The 27,511-nt window shown below is 51.3% G+C and overlaps 1 protein-coding gene across 1 annotated transcript; it reads right to left on the reverse strand.

Moving 5' to 3' along the window:
- Positions 1-940: 940 nt before the first annotated feature.
- Positions 941-27,083, reverse strand: CHRDL2 (chordin like 2). The gene is made up of 11 exons (XM_065745768.1): positions 27,002-27,083; positions 19,068-19,180; positions 18,465-18,558; positions 17,082-17,224; positions 14,053-14,146; positions 12,516-12,571; positions 11,134-11,302; positions 9,999-10,193; positions 7,111-7,293; positions 3,170-3,262; positions 941-1,439 (listed from the first exon to the last, which is right to left on the reverse strand). The coding sequence occupies exons 1-11, from the start codon at positions 27,081-27,083 to the stop codon at positions 1,360-1,362; spliced, it is 1,302 nt and encodes a 433-aa protein (XP_065601840.1). The 3' UTR covers positions 941-1,359.
- Between the last annotated feature and the right edge of the window lie 428 nt (positions 27,084-27,511).

A 27,511-nucleotide genomic window follows, 5' to 3' on the forward strand; every position in this document is an offset into this window, starting at 1 on the left:
TGCTCCAGGGCTGGGGGATGCCCTGGAGGTGGGCAAGGCTCTGCAAATCCCTGCAAGAATGCTCCCCAGATTCACGTGGCCAAAGCGTCATCCCCAAACCTTGCTCTGCCCCAGTGAGATGGGAACCACCCCATAAAAGATCGGGGTACCCCGTGCACCCCTCTTGCCAAAATGTATGCAAAAAGGAGAGCTGGCACGCGAGGGTGAATCAAAAAGGCGCTTTAATCAAACTTATCCAACAGATCTGGATCTTCAAATAAATAGATTTATCAAAACAAGAAACTGGGGATAAATACATGTACCCAAACGACCCGAAAATCCCCCCAAAGCTATTTCCAGTCTGGGGGAGAGCAGTGCTGCTGCACGCCCTCCTCTCCGCGCTGCAGGAATGGCCCCGTTTGCCATTTGGGAGATGCTCCTCCTGTGAATACAGCCCAGAAGATAGTATGTAGGATATAGATAAATATAGAGCATAATGACACGCTTCGTTAGTGCAGTGTTTGGAGTCTCGGAGCCCGTGAGGAGGTTACATTCTTACAGGGGGGACAGAAGGAGGTGGTGCCAGCGGTGGGGTGGCACCTCCCCCACCCCCACACCAAGAGAAGCAGTTTTGGTGTTGTTGGACCTACATTTGTGCCACCACCCCACGCCCCTGGCTCCCCTCCACGGTGTCAGCAGGTGGGCCCTCCAAAAACAACGTCACCGAGTGACCTGCAAAGAAGGGAAACAGGCAGAACAGAGCACCCGAGGGAGCTGCGGGTGCCCCTGCTCACTGCAGGGGATTTGGATCAGATGGAATTAAAGGGTCCCTTCCAACTCCAACCATTCCACGATTCTGTGGAACAGGAGGAAAAACTCAAGATTTTTCAATACACTTTGGAAGACATTTGGCCCAAAAAAACCAACAACAAAACATTTGCAGATCACAGGGCCTCTGAGAAAGGAGACAGAGATATGTTTTCTCTCCTTGCAGGTCATCACAACGCCGGCAGTGGTCCGAAGCACGGCCTCATCCTGCTCAGTCGCTGGCTCCAGGTGCTCCCAGAAATGCCTCCTCTCTTTGCATTGCACTCCCCCTGTGCCCACCAGGCTCCTTTGGCAGCATGCTGGCCTCCTCCAGTCCCATCAGAGCTGTCTGAGGGATGTCACATCATGGTGGTGGCTTTGGCGTGGACACGGTGGCGGCGGTTGGGTTTGGTTGATCTGCTGGAGCTGCTGCCATTTACACTAGTGTCTCTCTTATTGCTGTGCCAGTCTATTGAATAATGCAACTTTTCTTTGTATATATGTGTAGGTGTGTATGTGTGTGTGGGTGTAGATAAATCAATAGCTAGGTTAAAGTTATTATTATGTCTTTCTTTACAAGTTCTTTGTTTCTTTCTCTGGACTCTCTGTCATCCTCAGCTCTGACGTCTGCGCTTGGAAGATGTTCCAGTGACCTGGGTGAGCAGAGACAGACACTTGTTAGCACTCACCCTCAGTTACTGGGCTCAGGGAAGCCCATTTGCCCTTTGGTGTCTCCCATTGGAGCTCGTGTTGCAGCTGGAAATGATAGCTATCCCCTAACCCTTATCCCATAACCACTGATCCCTATCCCTTACCCACTATCCTCATAGTCTTCTACCCTCTATTCTCCATCTCCTATCCACTCCTCCTTATCTCTTAACTTCTATTCCTTATCATCTATCCCCATCCTCTTTTCTCTGCTCCCTGTCCCATATCCTCTTCCCACCATTCCCTGTCCCTTACTTCTTATATCCTATCCCCCACTCTCATTCCCTATTCCCATACCCTACTCCCACCTCCTCATTCCATGCCCTATTCCCATCCCCTCTCTCCATGTCCTATCCTTATTCCTTATCTTCTTTTCCCACCCCCTTCCCCTCATCCTAGAGTTGGAACTAAACAGTCTTTAAGGTCCCTTCCAACCCAAGATATTCTATGATTGATGATCCTCGATCCCTTACCCCTTTCCCCTTCCTCCATCCCCCATCCACTACTGCCTATCCCCATCCTCTATCCTCCTAATCTTACCCTCTTTCCCCCAACCTCTCCCTCACCCCCTGTCCCCATTCCCCATTTCCTATCCCCTCTTTGCTCCAGCTATGATTCTGCTCTCAGGCTCTCAAGCAGGGCTCCACAAACCTCCCACAGTGCAATTAACAGTGCCATCAATGACATTTTCAGGGTTTCCCTGTGAAAACACTCCCTGCAAAGCAAAAGCATCACCCCCAAAAAGGGCACTGAGGCCCCCAACCCCTCCCCTTGTTCCCCTGAAGTCCCAGCATTGCCACGCACCCCACAGTGATGCTGGAGGAAGCTCAGACCCTTCTTTGCATCCTCTATAGCAGGTTGACCTCCCTATAATCCCAATGAGGATTACCCAGCTGCAAACACCATCCGTCCCTGGGGGCATATTTTCTGCCTGAATTAACCTCCTGGTGTGGAGAAATCCACGGCCAAAACTTGCCGAGAATTTGCGGTGAGCAGCGGAGGGACAGTTTCACAACGAGGTGATTCATCGGGGGAAACTGAGGCACAAAGGAGGGGCAGAGACCTCGTTCCAGTGTGGAGCCCAACCTGGGGGCAGGGACTTGAAAATCCCGCAGCGCTTGCCCAACAGGCGCTGTCTCAAATGGTCTGGAGGTGAAAGCCAACCTCCACCCACACCATCACTGGGTGAACTGGTCCGTAACGGGCAGCCAGCACCCCGACCCATGGATGCTGAACAACACGGGAGTGGGCTCGATCCCAGCTCGACCCATTAAACCCTAATCCAGCCCAGGCAAAGAGGCAGCCAGCGGGAAACAGCGCGGCACTTTCGTTCTGCACAGGCACTCTCGGCATGTGCAGCGGCATTCCTCCTTTCTGTAACATTTACGCACTTCCAAGAACATTAAGAATGATTTTTAAAGATATTTCAGAGTTTATTTCTTTCAAATCCCTCGCATAATTTTGTTCCCTGCCCCGTCACACCAGGCGGATCAGATATAAAACCCAAACATTTTTACGGGCCTTGGAGGGATCCTGCCTTTGGATTTCACGAACGCACGTCCACTTTCAGAAAGCTGGCTGCCCTTTGCAATCCCATAAAGTGAAAATGTGACTGCTGAACGAGAGCATGGGGTGCTAGGACCAGGCAGGAGGAGTGGACAAGGGAGCTCTTTACCTTCGTTCGTCCTGGTGATCAGCCTGAAGTTCTGCGCTTCTTGCTTGAATTCCTGTTTGCTGATCTTCTTGGTTTGGATCAAGTGAAATATCCCTGCGGAGAGAAACACGGGGGGCATGGCTGTGGGGCTGTAGGGCTCAGCGTGGCTTTGCTACACACCACTCCCTCCTGATGCACACAACCCAAAGCTGTGGGGTCCACCCCAAGCCGACAAGAGGTTGGGGTACCCAGCGTAGGACTGGGAGAAATCTCTTCTCCAAACTGCTCTGAGGAGGAGCTCTGACTTCCAAGAAACCATCACAGGGATAAAGCCAGGATCAAAGAGATCCTGGATCACTCTTCTCTCTGCTCACTCTCCCCACACCACTCACGCAGTGGGGGTCTCCCCCATCCTTTGCTGCTGTTGGAAAAGACCACCAAGTCCAGCCCTGGAAGCAGCTAGGACCAAAGTTTTTCCATTCTTTAGCCCCCAGTCCTGAAACTTCTCCAGGACAGGAAACAGAGAGCCGACCTCGGATATTTCAGCTCACGCCAGCACCGTCCCTGAGTCAGATGTCTGACACGAGAAAACCACGCATTTAGCAACGGAAGTGACCTTTCTGTGGGATTAGGGGTCAGGATATTCATCCCTGTATGGGAGTGTGATGAAGGGGGCAGCTATGCGGGGCACATCCTCCCCACGTCTCGCCCAGCTTCTTCCCACGTGCTCCAGGTCGCACTGATGTCTGATGCCATTCCCTTCTGTTTGGGTAAGAGACCTTCCTGCTTCCCAGCAGTGGTTACACATACGGTGAGTGTGTAACGGATGGGAAGCAGCGAGCCATCATCTAAGCAGGACGTTGTGGAGGGTGGAAAGTTAATACGGGAAGTCTAAAGCATCGGGAGAAATATGAGGCTGGTTGGGCTATTAATAAGCCCAGTAAGTGGGTTGGGAAAAGGAGTCCTAGCAGTAACAAAAGGAGACGCTGGATGGAGATAATAAAAGCGTTAATGACGCAAGGAAGGCACAAGTGTTCCATAAATCCTTCTGTCTATACTTAGAAAGGAGCAGGAGGGCGTGCTCACAGCCCTGGGGCTGATGAAGCACTTTCCATCAGTAACCAGGAGGTTGTTTTAAACAAGAGCCGTGAGAGATAAACATCGTTTAATCGACTGACCTGGATAATTTACACTCGAGAGACCCCAGAGAGCTGGCTGAGACGTGTGGCCCCCGGATGGTCACTTCTGACACATACCAGGAGCTGGGGAGCTATGGGGGAAGGCAGATGTCAAGTCAGCACTCACAAGGGGATTAGAATAGTCTGCTCTTGCTGCCCATGGAGTCATAGAATCATCCAAGTTGGGAATGATCTCTGGATCGTGCAGTCCAACTGTCCACCTACCACCAATATTGCCCACTGACTCATGCCCCTGAGTACCTAACCCAGGTCCTTGAGTATTGGAAAAGCCAACACAGGATGGAGCTGCTGAAGAATGAGGACTGTGGGTGTCAGAGGCTGGGTGATGCCATCTCACAGCCAGAAGATCCCGTCCAACAGACCCTGGTGCATTGAGCTCAGGCCATGAGATGGAGGGAGGCTGTGGGGCTGCTTCTTCTCACCTCTCTCAGTGCTTTATGCACCGCCTCAGAGCAAAAAGCAGACAGATTCCAGGATCATGGAGCACAGGGAGTGAGCTAACAAGCAGAACAAAGGGTCAGAAATTGCTAATGTCAAGGAAAGACTGACTGAAGGGTAGAGGAGATGTCACGGGCTGATGGCATCTTTGCATGCAACAGAGGAAAGGAGTCTGCTGTCACCAAACACCCAACATGGAAGAGAATTCAAAGGCAGGAGTGTGGCCTACAGGGAGGCTGCACGTTAGGAACAGTTTTCATTAAAGAAAGGGTTTGTGGCTCTGGAAGAGATTACATGGACCATAGATTTTCCGTGGAGGAGATCTCCAAGCACATACCAGAAGAGAGTACACCCAGGTGGGGATGGCTGAAGGTCCCAGAGCCACAGATCTTCAGGATAAAAAGGGATCTTTGGGTCACTGTCTAATCAGAGCCTGGCAGGGTGAAAGAGGTTCACGGGGCATTGCACCTCCAAGTACAGGAGGCAAAGACAAGCCTCTGAACCACGCTGGTCTCTTTCTAACCCCATCCATTCCATGTGGTCCACACTGCCTGAAAAAATTGCTTCTCCAAAACATCAGAAGGTCACGTTTCAAACCTTCTGAGTCATTCAGACCCCTAAAACTGTGGGGAAGCCCCGCTGTGACTCACGCAGGGAGACAGATAAAGCTTTGGGCTGGGTGTTGCTGTCTGTTTCTCCTCTAATTCATTGCCTTGAGGAGGAAACCATCCCAGCACAGAAATAGAGGAGGCCACGTAGGATGGTAAGCCCATACAAAGGCGGGTGGACAGGCTCCAGGCGTGACTTGCAGGCTCTTTGCTCCACACACACAGCTCTGTTGGTAGAGTGATGGACCATGGAGAGGTGGAATCCATATGTGACTGAGCTCATGCTCTTTCCCAATAGTAACACTTTGCTCTGCCAAGCAAAAGAGCTGTGTTGGCCTCGGGGACAAGGGCCTCCCCTGTCCTTGGCTGGCAGGGCTCGGGAGCTCCGTGCAGGCGTGAAGCTTTTGGCCTCAGAAGGTGGCAAGAAGGTTTGGGTGGTGACCTCTGCCAAGCAGCGAGGAGAGGAAAAGGGGGGGGCCCAGACAGTGCAGCTCAGCTGTCCTCCAGCTACAAGGTGCCATTGTGAAGGAAGCTTTCGCTGTGCTGGGGGAGGACGGGGAGAGGAGGAACGTGGGGAATGGAGGGGGTGGGTGGGAACACGGTGACAGCCACAGCTCCGTTTCTGGAGGTAATTTCTCTGATTCATACCCATGCACCTACCTTAGGTGGCTGGGAAGACCATAGCATCATGAAATCGTTAAGGTTGGAAAAGACCTCTCAGATCATCTTGTCCAACCAGCCACCTACCACCAATATTGGTGACAGATCCAAGAAGGCTGGGAACAACCCCAAGAGGGATGAGAACTCCTTTAGGGAGTGGAGTGAGACACCTACATGCCCAGAAGACCAGAATATCTGTTTCTCCATGCTCTGAAGGTGGCTGTGTCCACAGATAGGGTAAAACTGACCCAAAGTGCCCAAGGCACATGTTTTTGCAAGTATGACCAATGAAGACTCAAGGCTGGGAAACTGTTTTGGGTGCCCAGGCCCAGGAGAAACAAGACACAGATTCACAGGACCATGCAGCTTAGGTGGAGAGAAGCTGCCCCGTTCTAAAAGATTGTGGCATGGTTAGATGTACAGGAAAAGAGCAAAAGATCAGTGTCATTTGACAGCTCCTGTACGATGCTCTGCTGGAGGATGCATCACCAAAACATCCCAAATCTCTTCTCCAAAAAGCAGGCTAGGGCAGATCATCTTCCCTGCATGGAGCTCTGCAAGCTATGTTCCCAGCAGTGGTTGGATCAGGAAAAAGAAAGGGTGAAAGCAAGAATACAGAATGACTACAATAAATATGTATTTTTTCAGTTTTCCATATTTGGCCTGAAAGCAGGTGTGTTTTGAGGAACAACCCCACAGCCTCTGCTTGTTTGCCCACATAGAATCATTCAGGTTGGAAAAGATCAACTCGTCTAACCATCGACACCTAGTCCAACCATCTAAGATGCTGTGCCACTGGATGGTGTTACAGCTTCTGGCTGGGTACACTGCCACCAAAAGTGGTTTCCAAACCCCTGTCTGCATGTGACAACAGCAAAAGAGGGCAAAAAGCCAGCCTGATGTAAACAGGTTTCCATTTTGTGGGCATGGTGGTTGATGTGGTTGATGGTTGGACTTGGTGATCTCAGCGGTCCTTTCCAGCCTTAATGATTCCGTGACTGGAAAGCACATGTTCAAGCAGATCTCCATTGCTGGTTTGCTTTGTTTTGGGACTCACCTTTAATCAGCTTCCAGTTATAGATTTCCACCTCTTCCGTGAGCTCCTTCTCGATTGCGACTGTCCGCAGGATCTCCTTGGAGTTCTCGGAGCTCGGTGGCACAAACATGTACACCAGGACATGGTTGGGGTTCTTGCCACATCGCTCAGTGATGATTTCATCAGTGGGTTTGACTCTGGTTTCTGGGCACAGGGAAGAAGAGTTTATTAAATAGAGAAACACAAAGGAGGTGGAAGAGGCTCCTGAGAGGTTGGAAGAGACCATCTCCGCACCCAGAGAAGGCTCAGACCTGGGGCTGGATCCCAACAGACACAAAGTATTTGCATCAAGGCTGGAAGCAAAGGGAGATAGTGATAAAAGGGGATGATGAAGGACAAAAAGATGATTTGTTGACAAAAGATGTTGACAAAGGGCCTGTGGAGTTGCCCACCCCCATAATTTCAACTCCCCTTGCTTTTATCAGCCCCTGTATCAGCAACAATGGAGCAGGGTGATTTTCTCCACCTGGATCCCCTCGAACCACCACCTTGGTGCCAACACCACGCAGCAAAGCCCAGCCTTCCCATCTCTCTCCCATCCCAGAGAAGCAACGTCAGCGAAGCAAGGGATGAGCCCACAGCACAGGAGCCAGCACTGCAGCCGTGCTGCCTGGGCACTGCGCCCATCCCGGCCCCACGGGTGGGCTCAGCCCCAAACTGAGCCCCCATCCTCACACAGAACTCCTTTGCGTTGGTCCACGCGTGCAACGATGGGGACAATGCCACCGGGACCCTGTGTGACTTCTCCAGCACCCTCGGGTGAAGAAGAGACACTCATTTTTAGTTGTTGTTGTTGTTTCTGGAGTAATGAAGAATCCCCCACGGTTTTGGAAGGAGATTTATTGCCTTTGGTTGTGGTCCTTGGAACGTAGAGGAGCTCAGCTGAATTTAGCCTTGTTCTCCCTGTCGTTTTGGATGCTGGAGCTTTTTACACTACTCGAAAGAAAGTTTGGCTATAAATAGAGACGTGGGGTTTATTTTAGTAGGATGGTTATTTTAGGACTGATTCTGCTCTCCCCATGCTTTCTGGGGTGGTCCTGAGCTACTCTTAGCACACATTAGTAGAGAGGGGATGGAAATCCCAATGTAAAGGAGTGCAAAGCAGGGATTTTTCTGCAACAACTGTTCAGTTTTGCACCCCCAGCATGACCCAAGGGGACAACCAGAAGCCAGTACCCTCATTCACTCCCATCACCACAGGATCTGGGTGCAGAACCTGCAGAAACTGCCTTTCCTCCTGAGGAATCTCAGACTTCACCTGCACCAGGGCTGCTTTATGCATTGCTCAAGGCAGCCCCACATTCACAACCAATAAGGAGCCACGTGCTCTTGTACAGCAGGTATTTAACAGCCTCAGAGCTTTACACCAGAGCCACTTGATGGTCAACAAATCAAGGAGGAGGAGGAGGGACCCTTCTGGCCACCAGCTCTCCCCTCACCAATGGTGGCTGTTTCCCGACCAATGCGTTGCAGCCATTTCTCTTCTGCAAAAAGAAAGCAGTCAGCATTTCCCTCCAAGTTACAGCGTACAGAGGAGCAAGAGGAGGAGAGTCATGGAAACTGCCTGGAAAATGACAACGGCGAAACCACCGTGCAGTGAAGCAAAGGACAAGCATGTAACTTGGCTGAGCATTGTGTGTGTGTGTGCGATTGCTATCTATGAGTACTGGAAAGTCACTCTGGCTGGGTCAGAGTGTTTAACTGGAAATAAATGAAGTCTGAAGAGCAGACAAGAGATCCCGGCAGAGAAAGTTGTAGACTTTAAACCAGAGAGACCTGCTATAATGGGAATGCAAGACTGGAAAGGATCTGCTCAGTCATCACATCCCATTCCCACCAGGCACCACGTCATAAATCCTGCTCATAAACATATCAGAAATCTTATTAAAACAAGCTGAGATTCTGCCCTTCACTCCCCAGGGGAGGCTGTCCCAGCACCTCCCTGCCTGGCAGAGGAAGAGCCTTGAAAATCCCAGCTGAGATTGCTGTGCAGTCTGTTTGCCCCCATTCCTCAACCTGACAACATCCCTTGCTTGTTCTCCTGTCAAGAGCCCTCCATTAAGGTGTACATCCAAGAAGATGACCACATCTGCAGGCAGGCTCAGGTATCTTTAGCCTCTCTATGGAAGCAGTGGGTTGTCCATCATCTGAACGCCCAGTACAGAATGATAATGCGAAGAGGTATAACCTAAAGAACATTCTCCATTGGAAACAGAAGATCTGAAGCTATGCCACATTTTTACCAGGGCTGGGGTTGTGGGTACACAGCTTTTCCAAGACCAGGAAGCAGTTGAGAGACCCCAGATCCACTGAATATGAAAAGAAGACGTCGGTTCACCACGTCCCAGTACCAGGACTAGTCTTGCTCCACGTGGTTCACTCCAACAGCTGCATGGCCAACGCTCCCCTGCCAGGGATGGAGACCTTAACTCGGACTCAACCCAAACCATGGGTGCCACAGAACCTGGAGGGTGTCCTTCTGATTTCAGACTGCCACAGTTTAACCCAGTAACTTCTGTCCCAAAAGGAAAAAGCCCAAAGTGAGGGCTGGAGAGCAGTCTGTACCCTCTCCCCTCCCTACCTGTCTAAGGACTGTTAGCATGTAGCTCTTCGGAAATCTTTCTTTATTCTACAGCCACCCGACACATGCAACATTTTGGGATCAGTTTCCTCACCTCGGTTCAGTCCAAGACAGACTTACATCAGTGTGTGCTCTGCAGAACTCACATGGCACGAATTCAAGCCCCTAGTGATGTGAAACCCTATACATCTCTGCACCCGGGGCTTTAAACCAAAGCTTGAGGAAGGAAATGGAGGACAGCTGCAGGAGCAGGTAGGATCTCACATACCTGGACATATTTTACAGCATTTCCCATCTACTTTTTCCGGAGAGTCACATGGATACTCCTTGGGGCATGTGATCTTCTGGCAGTCCTGGACGCCGTCCCTGCAGGTGCACAGGATGCAGGGCAGGAGCCCATAGAGCCGGAAGACGGGGTGCCACACTTCTCCGTGGGAGTAGGTCTTCCCATTGTAAACACAGGCTGGAGGAGAGAGAAAAGCGACGCCAGTGGGAATAAATTCTCCTTCTCTTCTTAAATCCAAGGCCTGGTGGAGCTCAGCAGTTTTCATCATCCCACAAACATGTGGTCCTGCAGCACTGAGGAGCATGACCCTACAGCCTTGAGGAGCGTGGTCCTGCAGCATTGAGGATCATGGCCTACCAACAGCACAGCTACCTGCAGAGTGACACGGGGACACTGCAGCCACCCCAACCAGGAGGTGCCATGGGACATGGGGACCAGGAGGTGGAGGCTGCTGGGGTCAAGTAGGGGTATGGGGCAGCTGTAGGCAGGAGCTCACCTGTCTCCTGGCTTCTGTGAGCCCAGGGTCCCTCCAAGGCCTCCACCAGCACCAAGCACAGTGAAGAGTGCCACCTGCTGACTTTTACATGCAAATTTTTGGAGGTCCCAGAAACTTCCTCCAGGGTTTCACCTCCAAAGTCTGGAATGAGCCGTCGTGGAGGCATGGTACTGGAAGAGACCCCAGGAGGAGAAGGGACCCCTGTCCTCCCTTTTGGCTCCGAGCAGTTTTCTCCTCATCGTTGCCTTCTGGGAGGAGGCCAATGGCACCAGGATGGACCCATCACACTGAAGGTAGGTGCAAGGAGGAACCCCCCATCCCTCTGCAGCAGAAAGACCATGGATGGACCATGTAGGATCTTTCAGCTGAACGCCTTCCTTCCCAGGTCCTAGGTCTCCAAAACACCCCGAGGTTTGGCCTTCCTGCAGTCCTCGAGTTGGAGAATCGTGTAGAAAAGGGGTTGTGATCCTATGGTCAGGGCTACCAGGACTGAGGTAGCTAGGTGAGTGGGAGAGTTGAGAGTCACTGTTGGAAAGCTGCTGCTGAAACAGCTTCCCTGGAGTCCAGAGTCCTGGAAAGGCAATTTAGGAGAAGTAGAGATCCCCTGGCCTCTCCTCTTACCTTTCTTGTGCTTCTCTTTCAAGACGATCTTCACGGTCGTGCCACCTCCTCCCTTGGGTTTGAAGCTCCTGGGGATGAACTCCAACGAGGAACTCAGTACAGTGGATGCAGTGGCTCCAGGTGGCTTTCTGCCCATTGCTTCCCCCAAGCACTGGTCTTGCGAGTGCCTCTGGGAACAGTCAGAGAAAACAAGGGGACTCAGACCCAGGTGGTTTGGTTGTTCTCCCTCCATGCTGCAAAAAGCCACAGAACGGGAAGGTTCAGAGACTGCAGGGATGAGCAATGAGCCAGGAGCCATCTCAGTGCCATTACTGTCTAAGAAGTGATGAGCAGTTAGACCCAATGTCCTTCACTGGTGTAACTCCTTAGGCTGCACGTGGGTCACCTTCTCTCATTGGAACAGCACCAACACAATACCTACACCCAAAGCAATACCCTCATGGTGTTTGGGGTCCTACATTGGTAGGGAAATGACCAACTGAAGACTGGCATCTGTATGACCAAACCAGGATCGGAGAGGTGAGGATGGGCCGTATCCTGCCCCCTCACCTGGCTGGCACCAGGAGTGCTGGCAGCTAGCAGAAATGAAATCCCTGGAACATCCCAGGAGGAAAGTGCTGGGACAAGACATGCAGCACAAAGGGTGCCCTTGTGTCTATTTTGGAGGTTTTATAGGTGGTGGAGGTGTGACGCTGGCGTTTCACCCAGCAGTATGGAAAAGGGAAGGGCCTGGAGCTGTAAGTGACCTACTCCCAAAGAGCTGGCATGGGCTGCCCAGCTCCGAAATGTCACTGTGAATCAAGTTTAGGCAGCCAGGGAGTCACTTTTTCCTTGCTGGGGTGGCTGATACAAACAGCCTGGGTAAAGCATGCTCGTGGCCAGCTCCAGTGTTGGAGGTACAACTGGGAGGAGGACACCCTTGAACTTGAGGGAACATTAAAACCCAACATTTGGAGCAAAAGCTCTCTAAGAGAGATTTGGGCCACCTGACTCCATGGGTGAGGGTCACATATGACTGTCAGTCACATATGAATTTCTCTGTTCATCTCCTTCAGCCGTTTTTACCCACTGGCCAGTGCAGAGGACAACTATCCAAGGTTTTCAGTTCCCACAGGTCTTTTGGGACTCTTCTAGGGACTGCAGAGATGCTCCAGAGGAGATAATAAGAGTCCTTGCTCGGTGCTTTGAGGGCTCAGCCTATGCTGATAGCCCACTCCCAAGCACAACTCAACTGCTAACCAAGCATCAGCAGTTCTACTGCCTCATGCTATGGGTCATTTCTTGCAAAGCTTATGGCCAAGGGCAAATAGCTTTCTTTGAGATGTTTAATGGGGCAGTGTTAGAAGAAACAAACTGAGGTTTAAAATGTAAATGTCACGTACAACACCTCTGTTTAACTGCAGGGGTTCCTCTTCTGCAGACTTCTCATGTGAGCCATCTGTAAGGAAAAAACATGGTCCAGTGAAATGCTGCAGAGATGGATGAGGATTTGTTCACTGGGGTCTAGATGACTGAAAGCAGCTCCCTGCAGGGGGCTGGCCCGCCTGTGAGCTCTGGGAAGAGCTTTGCAAATGCTGTTCACATCACTCAAAGCAAATGGGTGCATGTCTTGCTTGAGTCACACCCCAAATACCCAAAGCAAATGGGAGCATGGCTTCCCTGTGTCACACCCCAAAAATCCAAAGCAAAAGGGAGCATGGCTTTCCTGTGTCACACCCCAAAAACCCAAAGCAAAAGGGAGCATGGCTTTCCTGTGTCACACTCCAAAACCCCTTGTATCCCCACTGACTGCTAACAAGAGCTGAGTTCCAAGAAAGGCAGGACCTTGCGTACTGTTGAGGCTAGCTGGCATAAAAACACCCCAGAAGGGTGATATACAAGGTGATGGAGATTATCTGGCATTAAAAATAGACTTAAAGGCATTTCAAATGAAGCACTGAATCGATGATATGCCCCAAGTGCAAGGGTAGTTCTAGTGGTACCCACAGCTCCATGAATTTTGCTTCCTAGGTGACCCGCAACCAACTCCACCAGGACCAAGCTCTGATTTTCCTCATGTATACAGTGGCTGCAAAGCACTTTAATATGTCTGGCTCTCATTTAGGGCTTTTGTAGGACCTGAGCCTAAAAGGATGATCTGTTCAGAGCAATCTCTTTGCTTGAGGTCAACAAAGCCATACAGATGCCACCAAAGCTAGTACAGAGGGGCACAAATTGCAGGAGGGGACAGTTTCAAGGAGGCATTCACAGGTCACCCTGTGGCCATGGTCAGGATGTCACTGACCTTCCAGCTTCATATATACTTCTGGTACTGGGATTAAAGAGTCGTTTGATGCTGTAAACTTAGCAAGGTTTGAATCAGCCCATTCATACTTGAACTGGTCTCATCCAGAAATGTGGATCTGGATTTCTCCTCACATTCCAGCACAGGAGTTAGGGGAAACAGCAGCAAATTCAAGAGTGAAATTCAACCAAGGCCATGCTCTGCACTAAGGTGGAAGAAGACTCTTTTCCAGGCTCTGGTTATCCTGAAAACTTTCCTAGAGTAATAGCAGCATGTACCACTCTTGATACATAGCCCATAAAACTACATCCAACTTAGTGGGCAAGTGATCTGGAGGACGTTGTACTCCGTGCAGGTCACATCCCTTGCATGATGCAGCAGGAGCACGACAAAGAGCTCAGCCCCGGTCAATGTATGGGCTGCAGGCAGGTTGGACACAACTATGTGTTAGAGAGGAAGCACAGGAGGAAAAAAAAGGTACCATGCCTTTTGTCTTCTGGTGTGACTCAGACACAGCTAGAGGCCCGATTTACAGGACAGACTTCCAAAACCCTTCTGAAGTTCCTTGAAATAGCTCGTGTCAGGTAGTGGTAATCCTGAGCCCGCAGTCCTCACTCAGGAGCAGCTTCTCTTACCTTTGCAGACCTGGCAGCAGGAGTCTGGCACAGTTAGGGGATTGGAGCACAGCAGTTCTGGGCAGGTCACCAAGCCACAGTAAATCTGGCCTTCCTAAAGGAGAGGAGCAAAGAAAATACGTTGTCAGCATTGCTGATGTCCAGACAGAGCTGTGAGTCCCCAGTGGTGGGGTGCCAATGGTTCTAATTGCAGATCCAGCATAAACCATCAGCACCCCAGGATGCCATCATCAAGTATCACTAATTTCTCAATAACTGAATGCTGAAAATCTGCTCCTGATGCTCTTCAACCTGCAGGATGTGGCATGGTGGTCCTCTCCGAGCAAGGCTGGATCCCATTGCCAACCCACAGGCACACAAGTGGAGGGGGTGGATAGGGATAGGTAGTGCTGTGGTCTCAGACATGATTGGTGCTATGCGACCTGGAATGGCCACCACAGATCTGTAAACTCTGCGTAACAGCAGCTTAGATTGGCTCAAGAGCCTGTTCCCTAATACAACCCAGGACAAGGACCTGGAGGAGGTACATGGAAAGGGGAATTTGCAGTGCTGAACCCAGAGCTGGCTCCTCCTTGCAGCTCTGCCCTCGCCCTGTGTTGGGTTATTCAGTAAATCCAGAACCGAGCACACAAAGACACTGGACCAGGAGCTATGGATGGATGATCCGGTGTGGGCCTTCCTCTGTTGGCTTGGTGAGTGGTTTGGAAAAACAATGAAAAGCTGAAAACCATGGAGCAAGGCCAGTGTTTGTGCAGCCTAGTCCTGCATCGGTCAATGGAATTGCAACCATGTGCAGCAGGGATGAGGCAGATGAAGCAGCCAGACCCCACCAACAAGGCTCTCTTCTCCACGCTACAATGTTCTCCAGGGCATCACCAAGCTCTAGGTTAATGAAAAACAAGGGGTTAACCAAGATGTCCTCAGAAAACCAAATCACATCAGCATCTTTGATCATCCAAAAGCCAAGAGATGGTGCAGGGGACGCAGACAGAAGGTGTGGTGGATCTCATGGAGGTCACAAACCAAAGCCTTCAGGAGCATCCATGGGGTCCAGACATACAGGGGCCATGGGGGCATGCTCTTCCTTTTCCTTCTGAGCTGCAGGTCCCATCGAGGACCTGCCCTGGGTGGGAGAGAACACGTCATACGAAGCAGGGTTTGAGCCAGGGGCTCTGCTCTCAGGATGCTTTTTGAAGCCATTTCCACCAGCTGCTCATGCAGCTGTTTTAACAGCTGAGATCAGACACAGCCCTGCAAGACCCCACTGCTGCAGGGTTCCACAGTCATCTTTTTATTTTCCGCTTCGTATCCAAGGCATTATTCTGCCTAATAAACAGAGCTGGAGTGAGAGCCAGTGCCTCCAAATGGGACAGGCAGGTCTGTGTGTCCCCACGTCTGGGGATGGAGGGGTCCAACACCGGGGCCAACCAGGCACACAGGGTCAGATTGAGGGCTCCTTCCCCAGAATTTGTCCCCATCAGAAGGTGGGTCAGCATCCAGGTGGGGTCAGTAAGAGAGGAACCAGCCTCAAAAGCTGTATAATTTCTAAGTGGGAGCTATTGCTCTTGCCACCTGGCTTCAAGCTTATGCATCACCAGTAGCTCAGAGCAGGTATGCCAGATATCGAGGCTAATGTACCAACCACTCAACACCAGCTGGCAGTAACCACCAGGTGCCTACTGTTGGCATGATGGAGTGAGGTGGGGTGGGTTCTCTCACTCCTCTTTCTTTCCTGGCAAAGCTTATCCTGCTTTTTTTTGCTGCAAGCAGAACACAGAGCCGTGGAGGCTAGCAACCTAGTGTCACCCAGGTGTGACAGTTCATGAAAGCCATGTCTGTGCCACCTTCCTCTTTTTGATGGCAGTGTTCAAGTCCAGCTGCTGCACTTCTAAGCCCCCTCCTTCAAGAAGAACAGACCCCTCCATCCATCCCCTGATGCTCAGCTCCTGGCTCATGCAGCCCCATGCTCTGCACACCTTCACTACCACCTGCTTTGTGCATTCCAAGGGAAGTTCATCACTTTTCAATGGGTTTTTGCAGGATTCCAGCTTGTAGGAGAGGGCAGAGCGCAGCAAGCCCTGTCTGAGGACATCACTGGAGGGTCAGAGAGGGGGGATATCTCTCTGGTGTTGATAGAATGGTGGTAGATAGACAACTCTGCAGTGAATGCCCCAGTCTCTCTGCTATCATCTCCAGGATGAGCTCCAGCACACAGGGCAGGAGCTCTTCCTAAGAGGCACCACAACACCCCAACACCAGTGGTTGGGAACAACTAAATCACAACTAGAGCTCAGCTCTGCTCCACACCAGGCCATTTATCCCAATAATTCCTGAGGTCCAAGAGCTGGCACCTCATGGCCATGTAACCTCTCAGGCAGGATGAGCTCTCTCCTATCCTCTTTGCAACAAACCTTATCTACTTTTCAGTAAATACCTGTGCAGAAAGGCTTCTGGCTCTCCCTCTTTTGAAGAGTCATGGATCATTAAGGTTGGAAAGACCACTAAGATCATCAAGTCCAATTGTCAACGCATCCCCACCGTGCTCATTCATAGAATCATAGAATCATTATGACTGGAAAATACCTCCAAGATCCTCAAGCCCAACCCCAGCTTATCCCCAACATCACAACTAACCACATCCCTCAGTGTCACATCTCCATGATTTTGGGATACCTCCAGGGACAGTGACCCCATCACTTCCCTGGGCAGCCTGTGCCAATGCATTACCACTCTTTTATAGAAGAAATTTTTCTTAATATCCAACCTGAGATGTCTTAAGATGTCTCAGTGGGACAGGTGGGATAGCTGAATGCTGTACAGACCACTCTCCATCCTCTGGGACAAAGTTTCACACACTGTCCACCCTAAGGAACCTTATCCTAGGACAGGTCCATGGATTTCAAACAACCAAATGGTGTGACCAGATGTTTAGACTGGTTTCCCCACATCACTCCTGCAAAGCTTTTTCACCCTGCAGGATAATCACAGAACCCAAGCCCTCCCAACCCATGGGCTCATCACTGACTTACAGAGCAGCTGCACTGCACACACTGGTTGGGCTGGCGGCTCGGGAACAGCTCACTGGTGGTGAACATCTCGCCTTGCTGGTACGTCGTCCCGTTGTACTGGCAGGATCTGACAGGTGCCCGGAGACCAGAAGGGGAATTTGGCTCTGGAAGGGAGGATAAGAGAGCAGAGAGTCAGCCCCTGCCAGTGTGAATGCTCAAACAGATTCGCCCCAGCCCAATCCCAAAGGACAAGGAGTTTTGACAGATTGCAGTTGTCATGAAGAGGTGGTCAGAGCAGTGAATGGCTTGTGGGGCCAAAGATGCCCAAAAGCTTCTGGAGAATGGAACTGCCCTGATAACAATGAGCTCATCACGAAGGTTAAGTGTGGACAAACGTTGCTCATTATTTGCTAATTACCCTTGGGAGAATCCATTTGCATACAATCAAAGAATTTGAATTGGAAGGGACCTTTAAAGGCTGTCTGCTCCCACTCCCCTGCAATGAACAGGCAAATGCACAGCTCGATCAGTTGCTCAGAACCCAGTCCTTTTCATCTGATTCTGGCTGCTGTTGGAGGTCATCACATCAAAAGGAAGGAAAAAGATAAACATTTCTGTGCAAAATCTTCAAAAAAATGATTTTCCCTGTAGCCAGCACTTTTTGCAGATAAATGATCTGCATAATGTGCTGCCTTCTGACTTGTCACTGATCTGGGATCTGATGTTTTGTCCCTACAAGGCTTCTCAGGACAGGGGAAGCTGGGGAAAACGATTTGCTGAAGGGTCCTCTTACATCAAAGTGATATTTCTGGGGAGGCAAGAGCAATGTGGGTTGCCTGAGCTGCCACTGCTCCTATAACCTCATAAGGCCAAATCCATCACCACTGTGCAGCTCCTCAAGCACTCAGGTGATGGCAATAGAGCTATGTCCTAAACAGCTGTGAGCAAGCCCCAAGCTGTGCCTTAGTTTCCCTGGTTCCTTGCTATGAAAACCCAGGGGAGTACAAGGAGCTGTGTGTCCCTGGCACAGCATGGGCACGGTGGCCACAGGGAGTGACTCGCTGTCTGAGATCAAGTCCGATCATCAACCCATCAGCACCATGCCCACTCACGGAGTCATAGAATTGCAGAATTGTTAAGGGTGGCAAAGACCTCCAAGACCACAAAATCACACCCACCCATCATGTCCCTCAGTGCCACATCCCCACGGTTCTGGAACATCTCCAGGGATGGTGACTCCAGCACGTCCCTGGCAGCTGTGCCAGTGCTTTACCACTCTTTCAGTGAATAAATTTTTCCTTATATCCAACCAGAACAACCCTTGGTGCAACTTAAGGCCATTACCTCTTGTCCTAAAATTCCCCTTTGCTCCTGTCATTCCCTCCCCATGGGACGGCCCCGTACCGAGACAGTGTGGGCAGCACTGCTGGGGCTCCGTGACAGGGCTGGCACATTGCAGAGTGGGGCACTGGATCCGATAGCACCTGGTGTTGCCGTTCTGGGGAGAGACAAGGATGATCCTTTCAGCTGCAGATTTACCCCACAAGGAAAGAGAGAGCTTCCCAGAGTTGCCCCTTTCCTGGACTTTCTCTAGGGGAAGAGGATGTTGCAATAAAGCCCCTTTAGCATGACAGATGGTGCTGGTGGAACTCAGCCAACCGAGGCTTCACGGATTCATAGAATATCCCAAGTTGGAAAGGACCCACGAGGTTCATTGATCCAGCTCCTGGCTCACCATCCTCAGCTCAGACTAACTGCCAGCTCACGGTTTCCTCTATCATCACCAATGATCACCCATGGTCCCAGCACAGCCTTGAGCCACCTCCACCCGCAGCCCACCAACGCTGTTAGGACAGCTCTCTCATAAGGTCAACCCAACATCTATGGGGGATATGGGGCTGTATCAAAAGGAAAGATATTAATCTAAGGGAAAGGGCCTTCCCTTGTCAAATTAGACACCAGAACCAGCTGGTAATGCCCCTGGTTGCCACCTCTTATGCCACATACCTCGGAGCAGCTGCAGCGGATGCAGTACATCAGCCCCTGTGGCTCCAGGTAGGGATGCCAGCTCTCACCTGGGCTGTACTTCTTGCCATTGAAGTCACAGAACATATCTGGGCCTGAAAGCCAATGGAGAGAGACTACGTGAGAGAAAGAATGGCCCTTGGGAGAGTTCTCTTCCACTGCAATGAGCAGAGCAAGGAAGGATCGGTGGCTTCATGCCATCGCCCATGACTAGCTGATGGACACACCCCATCCACCCAGCCCCAGGATGAAGACATTCATCAAAAACATTTTTCATTTTTTTTACTATAAAGTCTTTCTTTAGGCTGGGACTCATCTGACCAAATGGCAACTCCACTGTACAAGCTTTTGCAGGTGAAGAACAGAGTGTGTGTTGCTGAGGCACAAATTCATTGCTGTACCTCTAAAACAAGTCAGAAGAAGGTGGGTCCACCTCATTTGAAGGTGGGCAGGTTTTTGCAGCTTGACACAATGAGATGGAATTTCCCCCAGGAAAACCAAAAGGGCTGTGAGTGGTGGGGAAGAGAGTCTGAGTTTGGGAGAGATTTTTGCTATTAAAAAAGATGAAGAAAGGAAAAGGGAATAAGAAGAAATGAAAAATGAAAAAAAAAGAAAGAAAAGAAAAAAATTATTAAAGCATAAATAAAAAGGCATTTTGGAGTGGAAAATACATTTTGGAGTTGAAAAGCATTTTGAAGGAAATCTTTGTTTTCTGTAAGAGAGCTCATTCTCTCAAAGATCCCTTGACAAACGCATCAGCCCCAAGGAGGATGGTACTGGCTTGCCCAGTCCCATCAGTTTAAGTCCTCTTGAGTTCACCAGGCTTCAGGCATCACTGGTCTGGGTGGTGTTGGTTGAACTACGCTCTTCATTAATAAGTTCACCTCATCCACTGAAACTTCTCCACACACTCCTCATTCTTGCTTGTAGAAAAGTTGTGGCTCTGCACAAAGGATGATTCTGACTCTGACACCAACCTTTCCCTGCCAGTCTCTGCCTGAGAAATATCCATTTTTCACTCCAGAGAGTAGGCAAACCCAAAGGGTCCCTGCAGAATGGATGTTTGTGTGACAAGACGATGCTCAACTCACCATAAAAAAACTAGCAATTTTAACACTCCCCAACTTTAAACGGGAATGTTTGGGAGATATTGAAAAACCACAGGCTGACCAAGTCCAAACTTTACCCCAAGAAGCACAATTCACAATTTTTCTACTCCTCTCTGATCCTACCATCTTGAGAAGAAAGAGACTCCAGCTTCTGAATTTGAGGTTTCCACCCAAGAAACGATACAGCCTTACCCCTGCCAGGATAGCTCTAACCATGCTATGGCACAGGAAGAGGGATGAGAGGTGTCCGATACCATCAGGACAGGAGATACCCTTGAGAGATCTCTTCTCACCCCAGGTTCCAGCACGTCAACACCAAATCCCCTTCAGCTCCAACTCTTTGCTTGCACATCCTCAGGAGGATGAGGACAGCGTGCAGCAGGACTTGTGGATCCATATCCCCCAACAACAGCACATCCTTAATGCCTGCATCAGAAAGCCCCACCTGGCCCTACAGGACTGAGCCAGACCTAAAAGAAAACGGACCCCTTAACTTCACCACATTGCAGTGGCTGCCCCCGCTATCCCATGACGTGTTCCCAGGACCCAAACAGCTGGAGGGGGGGAAGCACCAGAGCTTACACTCTGTTGTGAATAAGCACATGCCTGACCGCGCGTGTTATTAGCCCTTCAAGTGCTTATGGCCCCACTAACACTGGAGGTGATTTAACAGATTGTGTCATTGAGGGGATTCGAGGTAGTTTGGGCAATGACGTTGCTCGGAGGCAGCTGAGATGTTTACGCTCCATGAAGCATTTACGGGCCTTTAAAATCTTACAGAGCCCTGGGGGAGAGGGCAGAGGGGGACGGCTGTTTGCAGAGGCATGGTGCCCAGCTCCCGCCGCCAGCACTGGAGATGCCACCTCCTCACTGCAAGTTCTCCCAGCAAGCAGGCACAACTCCTAGGAATACACTGTGGTGGGCTGCCACCCCTTCTTCCAGCATCCTCATGATGAACCCAATGGGTGCTCTGCCACTGCCAGCTTTGAGCTCCTCATTGGGTTATGGGCTCGTAGAATCATATGATCATTAAGGTTGGAAAAGACCTCTAAGATCATCGTATTCAACCCCAACCCACCCCCAGCATGCCTACTAACCATGTCCCTCAGTGCCACATCACCATGATTCAGAAACACCTCCAGGGATGGTGATTCCCCCGTCTCCTGAGTAGCTGAGCCACTGCATCACCACTCTTTCGGAGAATAATTTTTCTCTAATATCCAACCTGAGCCTCCCCTGGAGCAATGTGAGGCCATTCCCATCATGAGATTCTCCAAGTTGTATCTTCAAAGGCATGGAAGGAGAGGGAAGGGGAGGGGAGGGGAGGGAGTAGGGAAGAGAAGGAGGAAGGGGAAAGGAGGAAGGGAGAAGGGAGAAGTGGGGAGGGGGGGAGAAGGGAATTGAAAGGAAAGGGAAAGGAAGGGAAAGATAAAAGGAAAAGAAGGAGAGGAGAGGGAGAGGAGAGGGAGAGGAGAGGAGAGGAGAGGAGAGGAGAGGAGAGGAGAGGAGAGGAGAGGAGAGGAGAGGAGAGGAGAGGAGAGGAGAGGAGAGGAGAGGAGAGGAGAGGAGAGGAGAGGAGAGGAGAGGAGAGGAGAGGAGAGGAGAGGAGAGGAGAGGAGAGGAGAGGAGAGGAGAGGAGAGGAGAGGAGAGGAGAGGAGAGGAGAGGAGAGGAGAGGAGAGGAGAGGAGAGGAGAGGAGAGGAGAGGAGAGGAGAGGAGAGGAGAGGAGAGGAGAGGAGAGGAGAGAGGAGAGGAGAGGAGAGGAGAGGAGAGGAGAGGAGAGGAGAGGAGAGGAGAGGAGAGGAGAGAAGAGGAGAGAAGAGGAGAGAAGAGGAGAGAAGAGGAGAGAAGAGGAGAGAAGAGGAGAGAAGAGGAGAGAAGAGGAGAGAAGAGGAGAGAAGAGGAGAGAAGAGAAGAGAAGAGAAGAGAAGAGAAGAGAAGAGAAGAGAAGAGAAGAGAAGAGAAGAGAAGAGAAGAGAAGAGAAGAGAAGAGAAGAGAAGAGAAGAGAAGAGAAGAGAAGAGAAGAGAGAGAGAAGAGAAGAGAAGAGAAGAGAAGAGAAGAGAAGAGAAGAGAAGAGAAGAGAAGAGAAGAGAAGAGAAGAGAAGAGAAGAGAAGAGAAGAGAAGAGAAGAGAAGAGAAGAGAAGAGAAGAGAAGAGAAGAGAAGAGAAGAGAAGTATCTTCATGAATTATGCTGAGGGTGAAGAAATCAAGTTGCCTCCATGTGACGCGGCCCCGCTCGGCTTGCAGGCTCCCATGCCAGTTGGCTGCTTTGCCCAAACATTTAATCACTCGCTTTTCACAAGTGGAGTCCTGGTTTGGGTCCAGCCCTCGAAAGCAGCCTGATTCATGTCTGCAGAAGGCCCACTGGTAAAACGAGAGCCGAGTGGCAGCGCTGGGCAGCAGCAGACGCTTGTCGGCATCTCAGCAGCACTATGCCGCGGAGTTGGCAAGAGGCGTACACGTATTTGGTTAAAAGCAAGCTGGGATGGATGGAAGGAGGAGGCTTAAAAGCTGGAGGCTCTGGATCATTTTTTCCCATGCCAGGCTAATAATTTCATTTTCAGAGGTTGACGTTTGGACATCTTCCCAATTCACTGTGAGTGAAAAGCCATTTGTGGCAGTAAATTGCTCCCGTGCCTTTCAGACTCCTTATTTATTGCATCTTCGGCAATAGCACGCTCACAAAAGTCATGTTGTTTTACTTCTCATGTTCCAGGGAGGGCTCTTGAGCTGCAGAGCACTTTCAAGGTTGCAGCACCAGAATCCAAAGCCACCACTTTGCTTTTCTTCCCAAAGGAGGACTCCACGATGCTGGGGCAGAGGACCAGAGCCCAGCCTGGCCCATGCCACCCCAACACAACCACAGTTTGAAGCTCACTCCCCACTTGAAAGTGACCCTGTGGGACCTGGATGGGAGGAACAGAGGTATGAAGGGGTGAGCTCCCCATTGCCAAACCCTCCAAGAACAGCTCCCATTTGACCACTTTCTTAACAAATACAAGAGCCCTCCATGCAAGATCCCACTCTTCAGCATACCGTTGTGGGTTGTGTGCACCCCTGACCTGCCATGGCTCCAACACTTTCTTGGATGAGCACCATCTGCTTAAATCCAATCACTGACTGCCCCACCTGGTATCAAGGGCCATGGCCCAGCTCACGGCCAAACCAATCTGGCACAGGCTGTCCCCAAACAGTGCCCAGGCATTTGGCAAAGCCCAGGTAGGCACTGGCCAACACCACACTGGGGAGCATGTCAGGAGCACGACTCTGACATCCCTGGTCAGCACTTAAGGCTGTGCCCAGGGCTTATTGACTTTAATTATCATTAATTATCTTCATTTATCATTAATTATCTTCATTTATCATTAATTATCACAAATAGCATCCTGAGGAGCAAGGACAGTATGTGATGTGGGATGGAAAATTCGTTGGGGTGTAAGTAAGGCAGGCTAGGGCTGTTGTAAAGACAGGAGTGATAGCTGGCCAAGGCAGGGGCAAAAATGACATAGAAGTAGTCAGCCTGTGGCAAAGCCTGGAAGATTAGATTGAAGCACCAGAAGATTTAAGCACCAGATGAGGCTACTGTGGTTCTGAGATGCTGTATTGGAGAAGCATCTTCATGAGGTGGTCCAGAGACACCAGCCCAAGGTGATAAACTCTACAGGATGGAGAAAAACCTTCTCTTATGACTTCAGTGACCACAGACACTCCTTCGCCCCAGGAAAATCCCAATGGCTCCATACACCAACCACCAATGAGATGCCATCCCACATCCTCACGACCCAGTAAGAGACCACAATCCAAGAGGAGCCAATGATACTCCACAGCCTTTCTTAAAGATGAGCAAGACCCTATGGACCATCAGGCCAGCTGATGTTGGTCATTCCATCCCCCAGATATCTCCTGGACTCGTACAAGTCCCCTCAGGACTGTATGGTCCATGGGACCTGACCCTTGAAACTCTCCCCTGCCCTGGCACTGCCCATATGAGCCAGTTCTTTGTGTCCCCTCTACAATAGCCTGGAGGGACATGGATGTCCCCAGGGGTTTCTCAATGCATTGTGACTCATGCTGCTGCCTCAGGGCTTCCCCATGGCTGAACCAGGGGGTGAAGCAGGTGGGAAAGCAGCCTGTCAGTAGGTACCACGGAAAACACTACCAATATACCACTTCCTGATGCCAAAACATCCTTTGCTTGTCTGTACCCATGTCACTTCTCTCTGGACACAGGGACTGAACCTCAGAGAAGCCAAGCCACATGCATATCATGCCTGCATTTACACGTGAGCATGCAAACCACTGCTCCCAGACTGAGTTGGATCTGTGAAGAGGGTCCCAGTTGGTCATGGGAGTTGTAAAGCTGTTTTTATATCACTGCTCAAACAGCTCTGGCCTTCACATACCCATCCCCAGCATAGGTTCAGGGTAAGGCTGAACCATGGCTAGAAAGGGACTAAAGCACCAACAAGACCCCAAAGCACAAAAATCTAGGGTAAAACCTCTCCCATTTTGCTCTCCCACCAGCTCAGTACCTCAGTTTCTCTAGCAGGGAGTTTCCCTCTGGATCCCATAATGAGGGACTCTAGATTTCCCAGCAAGGATGCTACCCAAGACATCCTGCATCTTCCAGCAAAGACATGATGCCGCACTCTTCCTCATTTCTCTCCACACTTCATGCCCCAACCCCAGTATGGGATTTCCCCATTTCTCCATGTTGTTCCCCCAGCTCTGCCCCACGTCCCTGATACGCTCATGGCTTTTTCAGAGATCAGGCACCTGCAGCCAGCACTACACCAGGCACGGGGGGGGGGGTTATGCAAATCAGTTTTCAAGTTTTAAGAGTGGCCATAAATAAAGTGTGAAAAGCACTGTCTGGTGTAGAAAGTACAGGCACTCCCATGACAGCCTGCTATTTATGAAGGGCTTAGAACGCAGCAAAGGGACTGGGTAAAGCACACTGGGCCCTTGACTTGTTGCACCTGAACTTCTCTGCTCGTGTCCAGATCACTTCCCACGCATTCTCCATCATCCCTGAGCCCCAGAAGCAGTGGATAGGGCCCCATTTCCCTCCACTCCTCCCCATAGGGATGCCTTCACTGGGGCATGCAGCCTTACCGTGGCAGCCAGTGGCATTTGTGTTTTTTGTCCTGGTTCTTCCCATCCTGGAGCACACAGTCTCACATCACGCAGGAGTTTAAAGCAGGGCAGGCAGAGCCCCTTCCTCCAGAAGCCACATTACAAACTAATGAAACAGCAGCTCCCGAGCTCTTGGGGAAAAGCCCTTCTCACTCCAAAGATGCTGCTGTTTAAATCCTCCAGCCAACGTGTCGTTGCGTTAAGCTCTTGTGCTGGATTGCTCACAGAGGACGGGCTGCAGCATTCAGCCCAGTAACCTGTGCCTCCAATATTTTTCCAGTTGAGAGTGTAAATCCCCTAAAATAGCCTGTTTCTATGGGCAAATTCTTCTTTTCTGACTTGCCATTGAAGCCCAAGTGTTTCTGCTTCTCACCTATTTTTAGCCAAGACACACTGTAGGTCTCTTGTCCGATGAGCCTGCTCGGAGCTAATTTATTCCTGTATTCATTTGTCCTAAGGGTTTGGCCTCGAGCAAAATGTGGGGCAGTGAGTGGCAGAGTGAATGGTGTCACCAAGCCCCCTGTCCTCAGCCGTGTGGCACCTGGAGCCCTTGGCACCTTACCACACAGTGGACTCCAATCCTGTCCCCAAAACACACCTGGGATTGAGGACTGTGCTCAGTTTGGGGTCTCTGCCACCATCAGCAGGCACCTCCACCTCACCCAGCATCGATGTCACCTTCTGGGGATGTCTCCATCCTTCTCCTAACTTGGGCACCATTGTTAGCACAGCCCTGACAGAGCAGAGCATCAGCAGAGCATCAGACCCACATCCATGTGCAAAGACAGATGCTATGGTCTGAGCTCAGTGCTGTCAATAAGCCCAGGAAAGGAAAAAGAGCTGAACCCACCTGCAACCCCCTACAGGGCTGCACACTGCACTGGGGAGCAGAGATTGGAAACCTCACTATGTTTTGCCACATGCTCCTCATTCACATCCTGATCCACCCTCCTGTCTCCCCCCAGCCCTCTCAACCCCTGGAACAAGCAAGGCAGCACTCACGTTTTGGGTTTGTGCTCCAGGAGGAGGATTCTCTGCCGGGAGCCTAGCACTGCTCTGGCACCAGGCAAGCCTTAAATAAGCCCAGTGCAGCCACTGGCCCAGTGGGATTTCAATAGAATAAACGTAGGGTCATGATGGATCCTGTTCATGTGGTCCCAGTGCCTCCCCCAAGCCAAACCCAGCTCCTGGGTAACTCCAAGCTGCTAAACAGACCTGGCCAAGCCATCGTGTCTAAGCACGTGCTGAACTTCCCTCCCCCATCCCGTGCTGGGAGCAGGAGCAGGAGAGAGCAAGGGATGGGTGAGTAGAAAAGACCCCAGCTCTGGTTTGGGGGCAGCCATTTCCACCAGACTGCTCATTCCTCCACCCATTCCCAGATGAACCCAGGTGGGATGGACCTGTGCAGGCACAGGGCTGCGATTCAGCTCCCTGTCCTGCACACTATCAAGCCCAGCCTATCCCCAAAAGGAGCTGGGGCCAGCAGCAGGTGGAGGGGGCACGGCCACATCCCCACCACAGGGATGGGGGACCCAGCCTGGGACATTTTGCCCTCGTCCCACGTCCCCAGCCCCGCCCTCAAAGCCCTCTGCTCCTTCTCGGGGCACAGATCCCAGAGATGGGGAAATTGAGGCACGGAGGGGAGCAGGGGCTCAGCCCCCTACTTACGAGCCCTCGCTCGGCTCTCGGAGGCGAACAGCAGCAGAAGGCACCGGAGGAGGAAAGCGAGGGGACCCGCACCGGGGAGCATCGCAGCCCGGAGGTCGGTGCCCAGGGAGCTTCGGTCCCTGTGCTCGGTGGGTGCTGTGGTGTCACAGCCGGGGTGCTCCGGTGCCGCTGCCCGATGTCCCGGTGCTGCTCCCGGTGTCAGTGTTGGGGATGCCCAGAGGGAGTGATGCCCGGGGCACGGAGATGTCTCGGTGTCGGGGGTCTCGGTGGTGTCGGTGCTTGGGGGTCCCGGTGGCCGTCGGGGTCCCGGTGCCCGGTGCTCGGCGATGTCTCGGTGCCGGTTCCCGATGGTACCGATGCCCGTGGAGGTCCCGGTGGTGCCGGTCCCGGTGGTGCCGGTGCCCGTCGGGGTTCGCCTCGCTCCGATCAAAGGCGCCTCCTTTAGGGAGAGCGAAGAGTTTGTTTGTTGGTATTAAAGGCGGAGGTCTGGGGGGGGTGGGGGGGGAAGGA

The sequence above is a fragment of the Cyrtonyx montezumae genome, unplaced genomic scaffold, assembly GCF_038088225.1.
Source record: "Cyrtonyx montezumae isolate F1298 unplaced genomic scaffold, pur_monq_1.0 scaffold_37, whole genome shotgun sequence".
Classification (NCBI taxonomy): domain Eukaryota; kingdom Metazoa; phylum Chordata; class Aves; order Galliformes; family Odontophoridae; genus Cyrtonyx; species Cyrtonyx montezumae.

Bases quoted from the DNA above. Each gene is read 5' to 3' on its own strand.
- CHRDL2 (XM_065745768.1), bottom strand. From the start codon at position 27,083: ATGCTCCCCGGTGCGGGTCCCCTCGCTTTCCTCCTCCGGTGCCTTCTG. The intron at 17,225-18,464 runs GTACGGGGCCGT...CCTCCCTTCCAG, and splicing joins GTGCTGCCCACACTGTCTCG to AGCCAAATTCCCCTTCTGGT. The intron at 11,303-12,515 runs GTACGTGACATT...GACTGTTCCCAG, and splicing joins TGCAGTTAAACAGAGGTGTT to AGGCACTCGCAAGACCAGTG.